Source organism: Orcinus orca, chromosome 18, assembly GCF_937001465.1.
Source record: "Orcinus orca chromosome 18, mOrcOrc1.1, whole genome shotgun sequence".
In the NCBI taxonomy this organism is placed as follows: Eukaryota; Metazoa; Chordata; class Mammalia; order Artiodactyla; family Delphinidae; genus Orcinus; species Orcinus orca.
The window spans coordinates 28,666,995-28,685,011 of record NC_064576.1 but is presented as its reverse complement, the minus strand read 5'-3'; the positions used below and the strand labels follow the sequence as shown (position 1 = coordinate 28,685,011).

Genomic DNA, 18,017 nt, shown 5'->3' with positions numbered 1-18,017 from the left:
AATCAGACCCCCTGACTTCAGACTATACTACAAAGCTACAGTAATCAAGACAATATGGTACTGGCACAAAAACAGAAATATAGATCAATGGAACCAGATAGAAAGCCCAGAGATAAACCCACACACCTATGGTTAACTAATCTATGACAAAGGAGGCAAGGCTATACAATGGACAAAAGACAGTCTCTTCAATAAGTGGTGCTGGGGAAACTGGACAGCTGCATGTAAAAGAATGAAATTAGAACACTCCCTAACACTATACACGAAAATAAACTCAAAATGGATTAAAGACCTAAATGTAAGACCAGACACTATAAAACTCTCTTAGAGGAAATCATAGGAAAAACACTCTTTGACATAAATCACAGCAAGATCTTTTTTGATCCACCTCCTAGAGTAATGGAAATGAACACAAAACAAATGGGACCTAATGAAACTTAAAAGGTTTTCCACAGCAAAGGAAACTATAAACAAGACAAGAAGACAACCCACAGAATGGCAGAAAATATTTGCAAATGAATCAATGGGCGAGGATTAATCTCCCAAATATATAAACAGCTCATTCAGCTCAATACTAAAAAAACAAACAACCCAATTAAAAAATGGGTAGAAGACCTAAATAGACATTTCTCCAAAGAAGACATACAGATGGCCAAGAGGCACATGAAAAGCTGCTCAACAACACTAACTAGTTATTAGAGAAATGGAAATCAAAAGTACAATGAGGTACCACCTCATGCCGGTTAGAATGGGCATCACTAGAAAATCTACAAACAACAAATGCTGGAGAGGGTGTGGAGAAAAGGGAACCGTCTTGCCCTGTTGGTGGGATTGTTCAATACAGCCACTATGGAGAACAGTATGGAGCTTCCTTAAAAAACTAAAAATAGAATTACCATATGACCCAGCAATCCTACTACTGGACATATACCCTGAGAAAACCATAATTCAAAAAGACACATGCACCCCAATGTTCATTGTAGCACTATTTACCATAGCCAGGTCATGGAAGCAACCTAAATGCCCATTGACAGATGAATGGATAAAGAAGATGTGGTACATATATACAATGGAATATTACTCAGCCATAAAAAGGAACGAAAGTGGTCATTTGCAGAGACGTGGATGGACCTAGGGACTGTCATACAGAGCAAAGTAAGTCAGAAAGGGAAAAAGAAATATCATATATTAACGCATGTATGTGGAATCTAGAAAAATGGTACAGATGAACCAGTTTGCAAGGCAGAAATTGAGACACAGATGAAGAGAACAAATGTATGGACACCAAGGCAGGAAAGCAGTGGGGGGGGGGATGAATTGGGAGATTGGGATTGACATATATACACTAACATGTATAAAATAGGTAAGTAATAAGAATCTGCTATATAAAAATATATATTTTAAAAAAGAAATCAAAAAAAAAAGTGTGTGTGTTTTTAGTGTGTGTGTGTGAGGGGGGCTTGTCCTTAATATGAAAGCTACGCAGAACTTCACAGTTGTATACCTAATGATTCTAGAGTTATTTCACACCACCATCATCCACATTCCCTTGAGAGCTTCCAATGAATCCTATTATTTCCATAGTTCTTAAAGAAGAAAAAAGTACCTCCAGGTGCTTTCTCTCTTGGCATCACTTCATACAAAAAAGACTCAGATATATTTGCATTTATGTAAAAAGATATTCAATACAGCACTCTTTGAAGTAGAAATTTTTTTAAAAACCTGGAAATTTAAACGCCCATCAAAGAAAGACTGGTAAAATAAATGACAGCACATCTAGACAATGGCATTTCATGCACAGTATCAGGTAGCCATTAAATAAGATGAGGTAGATAGATCATTGTTACGTGTACGAGCATGCATTGCAGGAGCTCCAGGATAAGTGGTTAAGAGAAGAAAGCAAGGCAAGGAATAGGCATAAATTCTACTGAATACAAAAAAAGAGGGGAATTAGTTATGTATTCATTCATTCATATATTCATTCATTTATATGTAATGTCTCTGTAAATGCACTAGTGATTATCCCTGGGAAAAACTAGGGGTTACTGGAGGGTGGAGATCTACTTACTTTTTACAATACACACTCTTATATTGCTTAAATTTTTCACCATAAACTTTTCAAAAACTAAAACAAAAGCTATCTGGAGGAAGTAAAGGCAAAAGCAAAGAGGAAGGGCAAAGCCTGCCTCACTGCCCACCTAACTCACTGCTTCCTGGCCACAGTCCAGCAGCCCGGGGCTGGGGTGATGGGCTCCAACTTCTGTGATTTCTCAACGTGGGAGGCACTATGCTTTCTCTCGAGATGGGGGACATCAGTGACTGAGGATGGTTCAGGAAAGAGCCCCTATATCCGAAATGCAGAGCCTCTCCCCACATTCTTTAGAATTTTATCTTCATGCATTATACTTTTTATTAAGGCCCATCTCGCAGCATCTATTTCCTTTTCCCCACAAACTTTAAGAGGTCATCTCTACTTACATCCCCCATGTTCAAAGTAATTCACATGTGTTGCCAAGACTGTGGTCAAAGAAAATGTTTGTGAAGGACTTTTACTCCACATTGAGGACCAAACCACCTTGACAACAGGGGTTTTTGACAATAAACTCTGGGGAAAGGGCCCATTCATTCCTGGCCCTCCTCGCCAATTACCCAGTGAGGAGTCCTTCTGATGCCATTAGCCCTACAACAATTTAGGAAGCATTCCCAGTGTTCAGAGAACCCCTGAAATGAAATTAGACCAGTGTTTGAGCCATACCAAAGAGCCAAGACGAATAATTAAAGGGTGAATGTTTTATTCTTTAGTGTTTAATAGAATACATCACAAGTCACATAATCAATGATTCATTACTTCACACGCAGGGAGGAAAGGAATATTGAGGATTTCTGTTATACAACTGGTTGTGAACACAGAGAGAGAACCAAAATCTCTAGAGCATTTAGATGGTTGAAGAAATTCTCACTTAAAGTTTGGGCATGTCTGAAAAAACTTCCTCAGTTCTTAAAATATAAAAGGATTTTTCTTTTTCTTGGCTTTCTGTTTCATTAGAAAGCCTGATAATTGTATAATGATTTTTTCCCTTTCTCCTTCAATTTTGAGAAAATGGCTCAGTGATATGTATCACTGAGCATATAGTATTTTCAACAATTTCATAATCCCAGATAACTCTGAGGGAATCTTACATTGTTTCTCAGGTAAGAGTTTTTCAGATGCCCAGAAAAATTTAAATAATGCGTAATTTGCATCTTCAAAATTAATATCCACAATGGATGTTTTAACCTTTGTCATTAAATGTCACAAATGCTGTTTGAGTGGTCATAAATGAATTGTCATCATTTGTATTCAATATTAATAGCAAAATTCACCAGCCTATAAAGTCAGAAAGACAGTTGTATAATAGTTTACATTACAATTAATGTTCACGTACCTCAAAACACATTTAGAATTAAAAAAAGAAAAAAACCTTGGAAAAAAATCACAAAATGTATAAGGTGACAAGAATTCTTGGTCAACTAGTTCAGCTTCCTACCACACGAGCTTATACTCTAATGTAAATATTCTGGTTGAATTTCTTCCATCTTAGTTTCAAGGGCCCCAGTAGAGAATAGAAATCTTCAAACATTAATACTTTTAGATGTTTATCATCCAAAACTGTGACAAAGAAAAGTTAACTTCAACATAGCATGTTTCTGGCTCTAGGAAAGCCTATTTTAGGTACTATAGCCACTGGAAACACAAGACTATTTTATTTATTTCTCAAGAGATAGATTTAGGTTATCTAAGAAAACTAATTCAGCTTTTAAATGAGTTATAATAAGGAAAAACAGAAAAAAATTCCAAAGGATTTATTTACTCTGGTAGGTTTACAATAAAAATATTCAGTTTACAATTTTGAAATTTAAGTCAACTGAGTAAAGTATTTATGATTTAGATTATAAAAGAAATTCTTAAGGAATTCAATGCCTCCAGTCAATACTGTTCTAAATGCCTGCACTATCATTTATCACTTTTCATGTGGAGTACAAAAATGTTTTTGAATATTAGATTAGAATTTACCATAATTTAAAAAGTAAAAAATTATCAAAGCCTCACCTTACATGGCTTTAATGTAATAATAACATTCCATGGAAAATTCCAATAAAAATTGGAATATGTTATGAGCATGCCAGTTGCCTATTTTGTCTGAGAATTCACAGATTATGCATTTCCCCAGAAAAGCAACAGGCTCCTTATATATATATGGATCTGGTTTGAAAGAGAAGACAATTTTGTCTAGTATTATAAATTATCACTTTGCTATCAATGCAAAAACCAAATCAAACACAAGAATAAAAATCGTACTGAAAGGGAAAATATTTAAGTCCCACACATTCAAGGAATATTTTCCACAACACGTAATTTGAAAAACTAAAATGAACATGGTTCATAGTCTACATGTTTTAAAAAACAGACAATATGTCAAACACTTGGTGCAAAAGCACTGAACATGGTACCTGTTTTTTAACCACCACTGTCAACCATTCTTTTTTAAAAAGTTAAATTTGTTATTAAAATCTAATGTCACTCAGTTGTATTTATGAACCAAATGGTAATTAGAGCCATTACATATGTAAATGCATGCTACACTGAGTCAGATTAACGCAGTCATAATTTCTGAATAATTTATGACACCCTCCCAGGTTACTGAATGTCTTTGGAGAGCTTACTCAAATGGACGCTCAATATCTCATCCAAGCTCACAGATGACAACCAACACTCCAGCCCACTTTGTAGACCACTAAGGGTCCTTCTGTGGCTCAGAACACATGGTGAATAAGGGACCCAAAAGTGCAGAGGCCAAGTCATCTTATCTCAGTTATAGTATCCACCCAATGTAAAAATGAGTTTCCTACCCAGCCTTTACTTTGGGCTAAGGTAGAATTTGTCATGTATCAACTTCCAACTTTAGAGGGGATAGTCATCATAGAAAAAAGGTTGGTTTACCATCTCTAACCATTCAATTCCCAGTCCTTGAGATAATGAAAGGGGTTAGGGAGTACTGCGGGGCAGCAAGGATGTGTGGAGGAGTGAGACGTGCATGCACAAAGCTGTGAAACAGTTCAACTCAAAGTTTTACAAGATAAAACTTTTAAGACTTGGGTGGCAGAGACAAAACTTGAGCAATTTCCCGTGACTCCTGGAGCTGAGCAGATTTAACAAGGCAAATCAGAAATCTCTGAGTCTTGCCATACGTCAGTGGCTTTGATCTGTCCCAAGATGTTCTCAATTATGTGCTTTTTGTTGCACAATCTAACAGAATACCACATAGGGTGCAGAAATCTCTGTGACACTTACTTTTGGCCAGTGAGTGACATTCCCAAATCACTTCAGGCTTGAAACAGGGGTAAGTTCTGATGTGTTACCTAGCCCGAGAATACACCCAACACATAAGCAAGTGTGACTTCCTGAATGTTTCTGCTTCCCTTACAATTACGGTCTTCGTAATTGTAAAGCTAACTTTACTTTTCTAAACAGGCACCTCCAACAAAAGACCTCAAATCTTTCTCTTCCCCAATTAAAAAAAAAAAAAAAAAAAAGAATTGGTGGATTAAAAATACAGGCACCGTGGTTTATGTAGACAATTAATCGACATATTAGTATACAACTAATATCCAAGCAAAAAGTAACTCAGCTTTATGTATTTTTTTCCTAACCCAATTTCCCAATAGACAAGGATATAAGAAACTCATTGAAACATGTTGCTTTAGTATATACACCATCTGATGCAAGTTACTGGGGGTAAAGACAGGAACGTTTATAGCATTAGTAAATTAATTAAAAAACTAAGTGATTCATGTAAAATGTTTATATATGGTATATACAGATTGGATCACGTGAGTCTAATAATAAAACTGTTCCAATTCTTAACATCTGTATGGACATATAGTAAGATACAGTACAAGATTCATTTTTTAAAAAGAAGAAAAAATAGCGCTAATTTAAACACTGAAAACGACTCTTACAAAATCTTTTAAAAACCTACTTCAAGAGAATGATGCTGAAACAAATGAAAAAGGACAGGCTTCTCCATCATCACAGAATATCCAAAGGAGCCTCACAGCATGAGAGACAAGGATTCATTTCCCTTCACTTACAGTGTAGATACGATATACAGTGGGGATTTATTCCATGTTAGAGTAAAGGTATAAGGCAACCAGGTCTCCTTCTGTTTCAGTTGCATTTACGTGGAACACAATTTTATTGCTCAGCTCACTTTTAAGCACTTATTTGCCTTCATTTAAAAATATTCCACTTTACAGCTGTCTACAGATGGCAGCCCTTGGCGATTCTATTCTCTGCAGCTCTGTCATTCGAAAAGATTCCACCTTAGCTTCAAACAACCTGCATCAAAGTGGCATTTTTCAGGTTTGCCCAGAAGTCAACATTGGCTGGGCTTGCAGACAGTTAGGATTTTTAATAAGAGAACTTAAGTCTAAGTAACCTAAATCAACATATTTTGTTCAAGGAAATAGATTTTAAAATCAGGACTTATAATCAACAAGAAAATAAAGTTCAAAAACTAAAACCCTACTGGGTAACTCTTTGGTTAGGTTATATAAGTATCAGCAAAACAGTTAGTTCAATAAACTGCCAGGTGAGAGTAGATCTGTGATTCACCTTTACAAAATGCTTTGCATGTTTTCGTGTGCTATTTTGTTAATGTGCATGTACTCAGACGGACGGTACAAACTTCCAACTTTCAAATAATAAATGAGTATATCCGCTCCTCCCTTCCCACCCCTCCTACCCTCCTTCCTCCCTCCCCACCCCACCCCCCAAGGCTTAAGAGCTAAGGTCCTACTGACAGTCACTGCAATAATACAGGTTTTCTTAATACCCACGACGTGCATTACTACCCCGCTCCGTTCACAGTCACAGCCAGGTGACCTCCCGCAATGCTCGGCGACCTGAGCTGTCATTCTCTCTTTCCCCCTCTTGCCCATAACGGGTGCCATGTCAAGCAGTCGAACCAAGGGCTTCTGGCGGTGAGCCCAGGAGAAAGGGTGCCTCTTCAGGCAGGAGGGGAACTTTCTACAAGTATAAACCACAGGCGAAGACCTTTAAATCTGCACAGAAACCAAACGCTCCTTCATTATGCCATCACCATATTCTTCTCCTACTTCTACCTGTAACTTTTCAAAACTTTGTTCATTTATAGTCCCTGAACGGCCTCCGCGGGATCCTAATTCCAGCTCTGGAGTCTTCCAATCAGCCTCCTAAAACTTCACCTTTAAAGAGGGTCAAAAGACTACGCAATAAATGACCTTTCAAAACTATTCCCACACACTGCTACCAACTCTCTCTCTTAAACCGCGAATGAGTCATCAGGGCTTGAGAAGATTTCAAGGAATCTTCTATATACTGGACAGGGTCCAGTTAGGTTCGGAACAATTCAGTCATTCCCAGGTACTAGGTGACTTTGTAGCCACACTGCCCCACTACATCCAGACTGAAGGACAATCCGGGGGAGGGGTGGTTTGAGGCCGGGGGCAGAGGAAGCATGGGGTGGAGAGGTACGTCTGGGCGCTCTCTTTTAGTGGGGTCCAGAGAAGACGAAGAAGCCGAGAGGATCTGTGGCTGCAGGTACTAAAGTGAGGGGTCAGTGGGTCTACCGCAGGTGGGGAACAGGGGGATGGGAGAACGTGGGGTGGGAGGGGAAATCTATAGCCCTTTCCCCGGCAAGAAGGAGAGGGAATGGGCGCGCTGGAGTCGCAAGAGGGTGTGGGGAGTTCACTCCCTGCAGAAGACGTACTCGGTGTAGCTGGTCCAGATCTTGTCCTCGTTCTGATCGGTGCTGCTGGCGAAGGCGCAGGTGCCCGTGGAACTGCACGCCACCATGTGGAAGCCCGACTCGGACAGCTTGTCGAAGGCCTGCTCCAGGAAGTTGAACTTGAGGTAATAGCGCGAGGTGTAGCGCTCCGGAGGCCGGTCGGGGTCCCGGCTCTCGTTCAGGGTATCCCCGAACACCTCCTTGGCCAGCGATGTCTTGCCGCACACGGTGATGCGCGCCACTCGCCGGAACTTGGCGTCCGCCTGCGCGTCCCGCCCGATGGTGTAGGAGCCGCGGTAGCCGATGGTGATGTAGCCCGAGCGTCGGCTGCCGTCCAACGACTGGGACGGCGTGAGCAGCGGGCCGGCCGCGCCCCCCGACGGGCTGCGGCTAGCCACCTCCAGGGTGGGCGACGGCGCCCCAGCCGAGGCGCCCTCCTGCTGCTCAGGCTCCGCGTAGCCGAGCGGCAGCAGCTCGTCGCCCAGCGAGCCCTCCTTCTGCACCCCGCGCCGCGAGTGCGGCGGCGGCGGCCCGGGGCCGGGCTGCTGGGGCTCCCCGAGGCGGCGCACGAGCTCCGGCAGCTCGAAGTACTCGGCCTCGCGCTGCAGCCGGCTGCGCTCGGGGAAGTAGTCAGGCAGCACGAGCTGCAAGTCCCGCAGGTAATCCAAGATGTAGCGGAAGAGGAAGCCGTCTCGGTCTAGAAAGAAGCGGCCTTTGCTGTCCCGGGCCAGCTCCTGCGGCTGCTGCTGCGTGAACATGCGCCAGAGCAACGAGTCGGGAACCGACACCACCGTGCAGCGCCGGGTCACATACACCTGGCCCCCCACGTTCAGCTCCACAATGTCGGGAAAGAGCGGCGGCTCAGCCGAAGACGACGAGGAGCCGCTGCCGCCGCCACCACCCCCGTTGGGTAGTCCACGAGTGCTGTCCGCCAGAGCCATGGCCAGGAGGTGGCCGGGCTAGGGCAGTGGCCGAGAGCCGGGCCGCGCGCCGGATCAGCCGCCGCCGCCTTTCTCGGACGCTCGTTCAGCCCTGCGCCCCGGCCCGCCGCTGCCACCGAGAGCCGCGCGGAGCCGAGCGCACGATGCGAGCGCGCCTCTGTGCGCCCCCGCGAGCGCCGCTGCACTCCTCCCTCCTCGCCCGCGCGCTTCAGGGGAGTGCCGGGTGGCGACCAGCGCGCTGCTTAAGTAGAGCCGGGCGCCGCGGCGCGCAGAAGGCGGGGGCGGCTGCGGAGCGGCGGAGCCTCGCTCCCAGGGCGGGAGGGGGTGGTGGGGCGGGGAATCGATCTGCATCTGAAACGCTGACGCCGCGGCCGGCTGCTGGCTCCACCCCGGCTCGCGCGCCGCCGGGACACCCCGACTTCTCTACCGCCTCCTCGCCCGGTGCTCTAGCCCCTTCCCGCTCCTGCCCAACTTTCTTCCTCTTCCAAAGCGGACAGAACCGGGGCTTGGCCGCTTCGGAAGACGAACCTTCTTTGGAGGGGCAGTCACTGCGCCCCCTCTCCTCCTAACTGCAGCCGGAGACTGTGGAAGGAGCACGTGAACTTTCGGGCTCCCCCCACCCGGGGAGTGGAAGGGCCTGGCTGCCCCCGGAGACTAGCCGCTTTAAACACGCGGCTCGTCTCGTTGCTGAAAGTTCTAGAGAGAGCCCAAAAAATCTGGAGAGGCGGTGGGGCCGCCCCGGCCTGGAGGCAGCTAGATTTTGTTCGCGCGTACGAGTAGCCTCGTAAAAACCCTAGAAACAAAAAGCTAACCTCGGTATCCTGCTGTAGAACGCTCTCCCATAGTTTATTTTCTGGGTAAAAAGGCAAACTCATTAGTTGGGAGGCCTCAAAATTGGAGGAAATGGCAAAAGGGGAACTTGGGTGAGTTCAAGGAATGACTTCGGGGCGTGTTCCCCTCCCGGTGGCGGACGCGACCTTCCCCCACTCCCGCTTTTTGGCCAAGCTGAAGGGGCATGCACTGTGAGGCCTAAGGGAAAGCTACGTGTCCGCGGCCCTATCAGCTCCGGGTGAATCGCGCTATGGAACTCGGAGGGTTTGAAGATCAAATATAATTTAGAAAACCTACCTTTCAAACCCTGCGTCTTTATCCTCCCAAAGGTCCAGGCTCACCCGCGGGCCTGGGTCACTCTGTTCAGCCCTTTCCGAGTACCCTCTAGCCTAAGGGTCCTTGTACACTTGAAGGCCCGCTCTAGATCCCTTCCGGTCCTCTCCCTTCGCACTCGTATTCGCCCTTCACAATGCAGCACCCAGGTCTCCTCCGCCGCGAAAGCTTCCCTGACTTCTCAGGTGGGTGGGGCTTCGGATGGCCCCTTCCACGTGCCCTAACGCCCAACACATTCTGACATTACGCGTCTGTGAGTGATTATCTAATCTCTGACTTTGGTAAATAGCTTCCTGAGCACTGCAGAATGAGGACGGAAGAGAGGGTAGTGAAGAATGTTTAGCAATCATCAAGTCAATGGTTATTTGTTGTGCACCAGCTATTCATTCGGCCGCGCCGGGTAGAAGAATAATGTAAGACGGAATAGGCTCCACAGAGCTTTCCGTGTAGCCTGGTAGGCAAGGGTCAGAAGTCTGAGCAGTTATCAGATCGGTTTGAAGTACAGACTGTCAATCAGTATAAATCAGGCGAGATCTTTGTTCTTGATAATAATGTTTCACCTTTTGTTTAACTACCCGATGAGCTTTACAGTCTCCTCATGGATGTGTGTCATTTTTACTTTGAAATGTTTATGTCTGCTGAACAGTTATCCATGTCAGTGTACTGAAATAAGATCAAGTAAGACCAGCTCACTTAACTGCAAGTACAGATTGTGATGCTGAATATATTTGACCACTCTTTTTTTGTTTGTTCTTTGGTATAAATAATAGCTGACACAAAAGTTCCAAGTTCCAAAGCTGAATTTCTAGGCGGCTGGGCTACTACTTGTAATATCAGTGTCAAAGCCCTAAAGAAACCAGTCTCTTTTTTTGTAAATCCAAGAAAAGCCTTTTTCATATCAATTCCGTACATATTTTTGTATCATTACTTTGTTCATCATATCAGCAAATCCTGTCAGTTCTGCCTTCAGAATTCTTCCAGGCTATTAACATGTTTCACCACCTTCCTGCCATCACCCAGGACCAAGCCACCCATCACCTCTTGCACTGGCCTCCTAACTGCTTCCACCTTTGCCTCCTACAGTCTTTTATCACCAGAACAAAAAGAGAGATCCTATTATAACCTAAGTCAGATCATGTCACTGTGTCCAAAGCCCCTCTCTGGCTTCCCATCTCACCAAAAGTAAAAACCAAAGTACTTTCATTGCTTACAATACTCTACAAGATTGGAGCTGTCCCACCAGAACCTCTTAGACCCGTCCCCTGCCACTCTCCCAGGAGCTCCATGCTTTAACCACATTGCCCCCACCCCCTACTGTTTGCTTAGGGCCTTTGCACTCCCTGCTCCCTGTGCTGAAAGACTCACTTCCCCTCCCCCTCTTATCATCCTCATCTTGTTCAGGTGTCTCCCTTCTCACCTTCTTCAGCCTCTGCAGCAAGACCTTCCCTTGATCACCCTATTTAATATAGCACAACTCCGCCCAAGCGGCATCCATTTCCCTGCTTTAGTTGTTTACTGTTTGTTTCCCTGCATTAGAATAGAAAGTCCAAGAGAGCATAGATTTGGGTTCGCTTGATTCATCACCACATCCCCAGTGCCTAGAACAGAACTGTCATATAATAGACATTGGATAAACATCTCTTTCCCACTTGTTTATTCCACCAATATTTATTAAAGGTCTACTACCATGTTCTAGGCAACATGTTAAAAAAAAATAATCTCTGCTTTCTTGGAGCTTCCAGGCTTGTGAGGGAGACAGATAATAAATATACAGATGAGTAAGTCTACTTCAGGTAGAGATAAATGCCATGAAGAAAATAAAATTATGAAATGAGATAGAGGGACTGAGTACAGGGATACTAGTTTATATAGACTGGCTGGGAGCCTCTCCACGAAAGTGGCATTTGAGTTGAATAATAAGCAAGAAAGCCATGAGAAGTTCTGGAGGAAGAACATTCCAGGCAGAGGGCAAAGCAAGTGAAAGGAGTCTGGGTTAGGAATGATTTGGGTACATCTCACAGTAGAAGTCTGTCTATTGTATCATCTGCTTGTATCTCCAGAGTGCCCTTGAAGAGATCAGCACAAGCTCAAATGTGAGCCATACTGCAGGCCTAGACACTACCTTCATTCTCCATCACTTAACATTTTCATCCTCCATAGGCTGGTCTACTGCAGGAAGCCATCAGGATTTCCTTACAGAAGTCTCAGTTGTGCATGAGAGGAATAATAATGAATGAAACAGGTGATGTGAGACTGAAGGAATAATTTTCTGGTTAATTTGTATGTTCTATTTCCTGCCTACTGGTTGGTGTCATGAAATTCAAGAGGAAATAAAATAGGGAACTTTAATGCTGGGAGTTAAAGGCCTGAGTGTTTATAGAGGAAGGGAGGGGCCATAACTCTTCAGCTTCTTCAATAGGTTAAATATGCTTAATTGTCAGAGGATAAGGGAGGATTTGGGAAGCCACTAGCTCTGTGTCTCATCTCAATCCAGCTTCTAGTGATGGATACGTTGATGGTCATTGTTTCTTTTCAAGTGACTGTGTACTTTCCTCCATAACAGACAGCTGTCCTTTTATCCTAAAGTGTAGGGTATTGGAAACATCTCTGGACCTACATTCTCATCTGATTTGTATCTCTTCCCCACCTATTGCCTTCCAATCAGCTTCCCACCCTACCTCCACTGCACGTAGTAAATATTCTGAACACGAAAGATTTAAGAAAAGAATGAGGAAGACCACAAGAAATATAAAGTTAAAAGGGGAGGAAGAACTGGGGTGAAATGAAGTGAGTGCCTCTGAGGACTGAATAAATTTAATGTATGTGAAAACGGTCTGTAAGCTGTAAAACACCATTCAAGTGTCAGAATCAGTATTTTCTACTGTCTATCATGCTTGACAAGTCTACTCAGTAAATACTGAATGAATAAATGAATGGCAGAAACATTAAAATGAATGCTGTGAGGAAAGGGGAGAAGAGACAGAATCAGAAATTGTCCCAAACAAGTGTTTAGCTCATTCATCTTCCTCCCAATATGTGTGAATCTTATCTGTATGCAGGCTTTAAAAAGCATTGACTTTTTGCATTCAGGGAGAGAAAAGAATTAGATACAGAGAGATTAAATAACATTAAGCTTAAATGAACCAGGGGGTAAAATGATCTTAATGAAGATCTGGTAAAAGATATGCCAATAACTAATCTTTAAAAAAGAGAGTGAAAATGTTATGTGAGGGACACTGCCGAAATACTAGGTCTAGAAAGTAAATTCCAACATCACTATTATATGATTTTTATACCTAAGAGAACCAAAAATTAATAATGTTGGAAATTTTTATTTCCATATCCTTATAAACAGTATCTGAAGCTTTTCCAGGAAACAGGTAATAATATGATAGCAAGCGTTTATATAGCACTTACTATGTGCCAGCCCAGTTAATAGAACTATACGAGTATTAGCACGTTTAATCTTCACGATAACTCCATGGGGTTGGTACTGTTATTACCTGATTTTTAGAAGAGCAAATGAGTGGTGGAGCTGGGATTTGAACCCAGGCGGTCTAACTTTAAAATTTGTGCTTTTAAATACTGTGTGTGTGTATGTAACTATGTATATAAAAACACTTCTATGAATGCTTTATATGTAGGAAAGAAATAGGTTCTATGATTTTCCCCACTTTACAGATGATGAGCCCAAGGCAAAGAGAGGTTAGGTAATGTGACCAAGATAATGCAGCCATGTAGCCCTGCTAAGCACAAGAATGGTGTCCTAACGTCCATGGACTTCTGATCTACAGGATTGGTAACCAGAAACTCAAAGTAGCTACTGTGAAAGAATTAGGATTAGGAAGGAGTTAAATCCTTGGCTCTCATTTCTCCTTCTATCGATGGCACAATCCTGCCTCAAGTAAGAATCTCCAAGGACATACTAAGCCCACAGACAGAATGGACACATTGTTGTCCTACACACAATTAATACATGATTTTACTTCTGGCTCTCTAAAATACCATGATGCTTTACAAAGCACCAGGTTTGTGGTATGTTTACTCAGTTTTATTCTGATCTCATTTACTGTGGACTAGGATAAAGTGAGTCCATGGAAACTGTTGAGACCTAGGTTCTAGTATTCAAAAGCAATACTCGTCTTCTGGAGCTTGTAAAATTGAACAAATGTATTCTACTGTGGCATTAGATGTCACACTGAGCACAAAAATAACTGGCCCTCATGCACATGGGTGATTCTGGAATTTCTGACAGAGGCTAATTATTAACATCACTGATGTTTCATGTGAATCTGAGGGTTTTGGTTTCAAATTGTGATATTAAACCTAGAGGTTAATTATAAATGAGTTATCACATGGTATTCTAGTGCTTCGCTGTTTTGAGGGCTTTCATATTGTCAGGTTCACTTGATGATCACAACTTTGGAGGATGTTATTCAACAGTGTCACAAATGAAGAAAGAATCTCAGAAAGGTTAGTGACTGACATTGCCTCTCAGGTAGCACCAGAATGCAAATGGTGCCTTTCGGGTAGCTGGGATGCAGTGCTGGGATGCAAATGGATGCTTCCTGACTCCTCGTTCAGTGCTCTTCAAACTCCTTAGCAGCCCTATCAAATCTGCTCCATTAATACCCCCAATGAGGGCTGGCACTCAGAATAATCACCTTGGGGACTCTAGGCTTATTTGAGAGATGTCAGAATCACCCACCACTTTCGGCATATCTGTTTAGGAATTTTCTTCAGGGCTAGTTTACACAAGAATATTATTTCATTAATTTACACCTATGCCAAATTTTGGGTTGATCACTTTTTACAAGGCTGTAATACAGGGCACCACACTGCAGGACACACCCACATGCCTGAGAATAATTAGGACAAAGCCAGTTTTCATGAGTGTGAAACTAAAGTAATGATTATCAGACAGTCAGTAAAGACTAGACTATCACCTTTTGACATTGGGTTTTAAAGATCTCATCCCTGGAATTCCCTAATCAGCTGAATGGCATTGAGTTTAGGTTACTCAGAAAGAAGAAAGGCTGATTCAACTTCAAAGATTTTAATATGTGGTTCCAGAAAGTCTGCATATTTCACTGTGTGTATGTATGTAACTATGTACATAAACATTTTCACATAATGGGCAACTACTTATGTAATTGTAAGATCATTTGTTTGATATAATTAAGGGGGGGAAAAACACCTTTCCCCAGTTTGCTTTCCAGAAATATGCATAATATTTCACAGTAGGGAAATGGCCTCAAACTATGCTAAACTTTAAATTTATATTACATAATAGGATTTGTTTTTAGAAAATAGGTTTCTTTTCCTACAGTAAAGTATAGATGAGAAAATCATACACATTGGAGTTGGATGAACCTACGTTCTTCTTCTGGCCTTAAAATCTAAGATACTGGGTGAAGTTATTTAAATATTCTGAACTTTAGATCTTTATCTTATAATGGAGTAAAAACACCTGTTTCATCAGACTCCTGTGAAGTTAAATGAGATGATATAAAGCATTTCATTTCACACTGTCCAGCACATAACGGACACATCATAAACATAAGTTTCTGCCTCTACCCTCCCACTCCCCCGTTTCCATTGACTTCTGTAACCCAAACAGTTTCTTGTTGAGTGTGCTTTCCTTGCTCTCCTCCTAGCTTCATTTCTTTTTCTTGGATGACATCTCTTCAGTAGTATCTATACTGGACCAGGGTCAATAGCATTTCATCTGCAGTTCCTCACTCTTCCCAGGAGTCAGTCATTTCTCACAAATTTGCTCTTTGGTTGGAAGATGTAATCAAAATCTAGATAGCTTGGGACTCTCCATTTCAGAGCTTATTTCTCATCCTAGTCTTTGCATCTCAAGTGACAGTTACTAACATAGCTTAGTTTTATCTCTAACTAAAAACTCAGCCTGCCATTGGCAACACCTGGGAGAGAAAGTCTAGGTAGAAATGGACACAGGTGCTGTAAGGAGGGGCCTAAAAAACTCCAGATGTCCTCAGAATCCTAAGAGAGTGACTTCCTCCAGGAACTGATGAAGATCCAAGACTAAAGAGGGCGGAGCAGCAAGAATGCCATCCCCAAGGGCAACTGTGGTGGTTCCCCATATCTCCCCGGCTGTGATGAGGCACAGGAAGAAGACACAAATGCAGACTGCATCACTGTAGCAGATATTACTGGAAGGAATATCAACAGTGCAGGGGATGTTTAGCTCCTCCTTACGTTGTATTCAACATCCCTTCAAGTATTTATGAAGTGGCTGCTATGTGCCTGATCTTCCTGGAAGTCATGGATGGTCCATGATTTATAAGAAAGTATGAAATATCAAAGTGAGTGGCCAGTAATGGCAGGAGCCATCAGGAGTTCCACACGTCACATATGCAGATCATAGGGAGGGAAGTTACCTTCCTTGTCACTCAGTATTCTCTAAAGAAGCAGAACCGGGCCTCCCTGGTGGTGCAGTGGTTGGGAGTCCGCCTGCCAATGCAGGGGATGCAGGTTCGTGGCCCGGTCCGGGAGGATCCCACATGCCGCGGAGCGGCTGGGCCCATGAGCCATGGCCGCTGAGCCTGTGCGTCCGGAGCCTGTGCTCCGCAATGGGAGAGGCCACGACAGTGAGAGGCCCGCGTACCGCAAAAAAAAAATAATAATAAAAAAAAAAAGAAACAGAACAAATAGGATAGATGTCTGTATATACAGTTGTATCTATATCTATGAAATGATAGATATACAGAGAGAGAGGTTGATTGATTTTAAAGAATTGTCTCACATAATTGTGGAGGCTGGTAAGTCTTATGTCTGTAGGGCAAACCAGTTGGCTGCAAATTCAGGCAAGAGTTGAAGTTGCAGTCTTAAGTCTAAAATCTGTAGGGCAGGCAGGGAAGATGGAAACTCAGGCAGGATTTCTATGCTACATTGACGTGGAATTCCTTCTTCTCTGAGAATCATCAGTTTTTTGTTCTTATGGCCTTCAGTTGACTGGATGAGGCCCACCTGCATTATCAAGGATAATCTACTTAAAGCTAACTAATTGTAAGTATTAATCGTGTCTTCAAAATACCATTGCAGCAACATCTAGACTAGTGTTTGACCAGACAGCTGGGCACCATCATCTAGCTAAGCTGACACGTAACATTAACCATCATGATTTCCAAGCAGTGTTTTATTGGAAGAGAAACTGAGCTTCTTTTGAGGAAAGATGCCTATTCATCAGCAAGAAGCCACAGCTTCATAAGCTATAAAAAACTGATACTATACTCGTGTTTAGTGTAAGAGCATCTGTGGTTTAGTCTTCTTAGTCCCCCTGTACTTATGATTAAGTTTCAGACAGACTTGTGGAGTCTAAGCTGTTTTTACCAGAGGAACTATAGTAGTTCCACTCTCAGCTTTATTAGTTTGGGAGTGGAGGAGACCCTCTACTGTATTTATAGTACCATGAGTAGAGATAAACTAGGTGTTTTGGATACACTGCATAAGGTACATAAATGCTCAATCATTGATGAAGATATTCTCTATTATTTATTAATCTATTATGTATCATTTATTATGCCTCTATTCAAAAAGCATGAAGTGATCACAGAGGAAGGAAGCATTTTGTAACTAAACTGACAATGCCCAAATTCCCTCCGAAAATCACTTTTCCCACCCCCTACAGATCTTTCTATGTCTTCCATCTATATGAACAGCATGTCAAAGGGTTGACCTTTCCTACTCATGAATGAGACAATCAAATGTTCTGCTTTCCAAGAAGAGAGAAAAGATGGTTCCCAGAAAATAGAGACTAGAAAACCTAACATTCCTCCCCATAAAAATTCCATAATGGATGATTAAATAGACTGTTTTTGACCTTTTGAGAGAGAGGGAGAGAGAGAGAGAGAGGGAGAGAGAGAGAGAGAGAGAGAGAGAGAGAGAGAGAGAGAGAAAGAGAGAGAGCGAGAATTGCCTTCTGGAGACAATATGAGCTCACCCTGAGTAAGTCAGGTCAAACAAAATACTTTCCCTTCTTGGACAGCATTATTAATCTCATGAACTGTAGTAATACTGTAGACACAGTATATTATATTTTTGCAAGGATTTCCCAGCTCATTCATGATATCTTTTT

General features: G+C 42.7%; 2 protein-coding genes across 2 annotated transcripts in view; both read right to left on the bottom strand.

Annotated features, from left to right (window-relative positions):
* FBXL3 (F-box and leucine rich repeat protein 3) overlaps window positions 1-18,017 on the bottom strand; it is a 631,956-nt gene that overhangs the window by 504,509 nt on the left and 109,430 nt on the right. The gene's annotated exons all lie outside the window — the stretch shown is intronic.
* KCTD12 (potassium channel tetramerization domain containing 12) lies at window positions 2,776-8,962 on the bottom strand. Its single transcript, XM_049700999.1, has one exon. It carries the CDS (start codon window positions 8,747-8,749, stop codon window positions 7,769-7,771), a length of 981 nt encoding a protein of 326 aa, XP_049556956.1. The 5' UTR covers window positions 8,750-8,962; the 3' UTR covers window positions 2,776-7,768.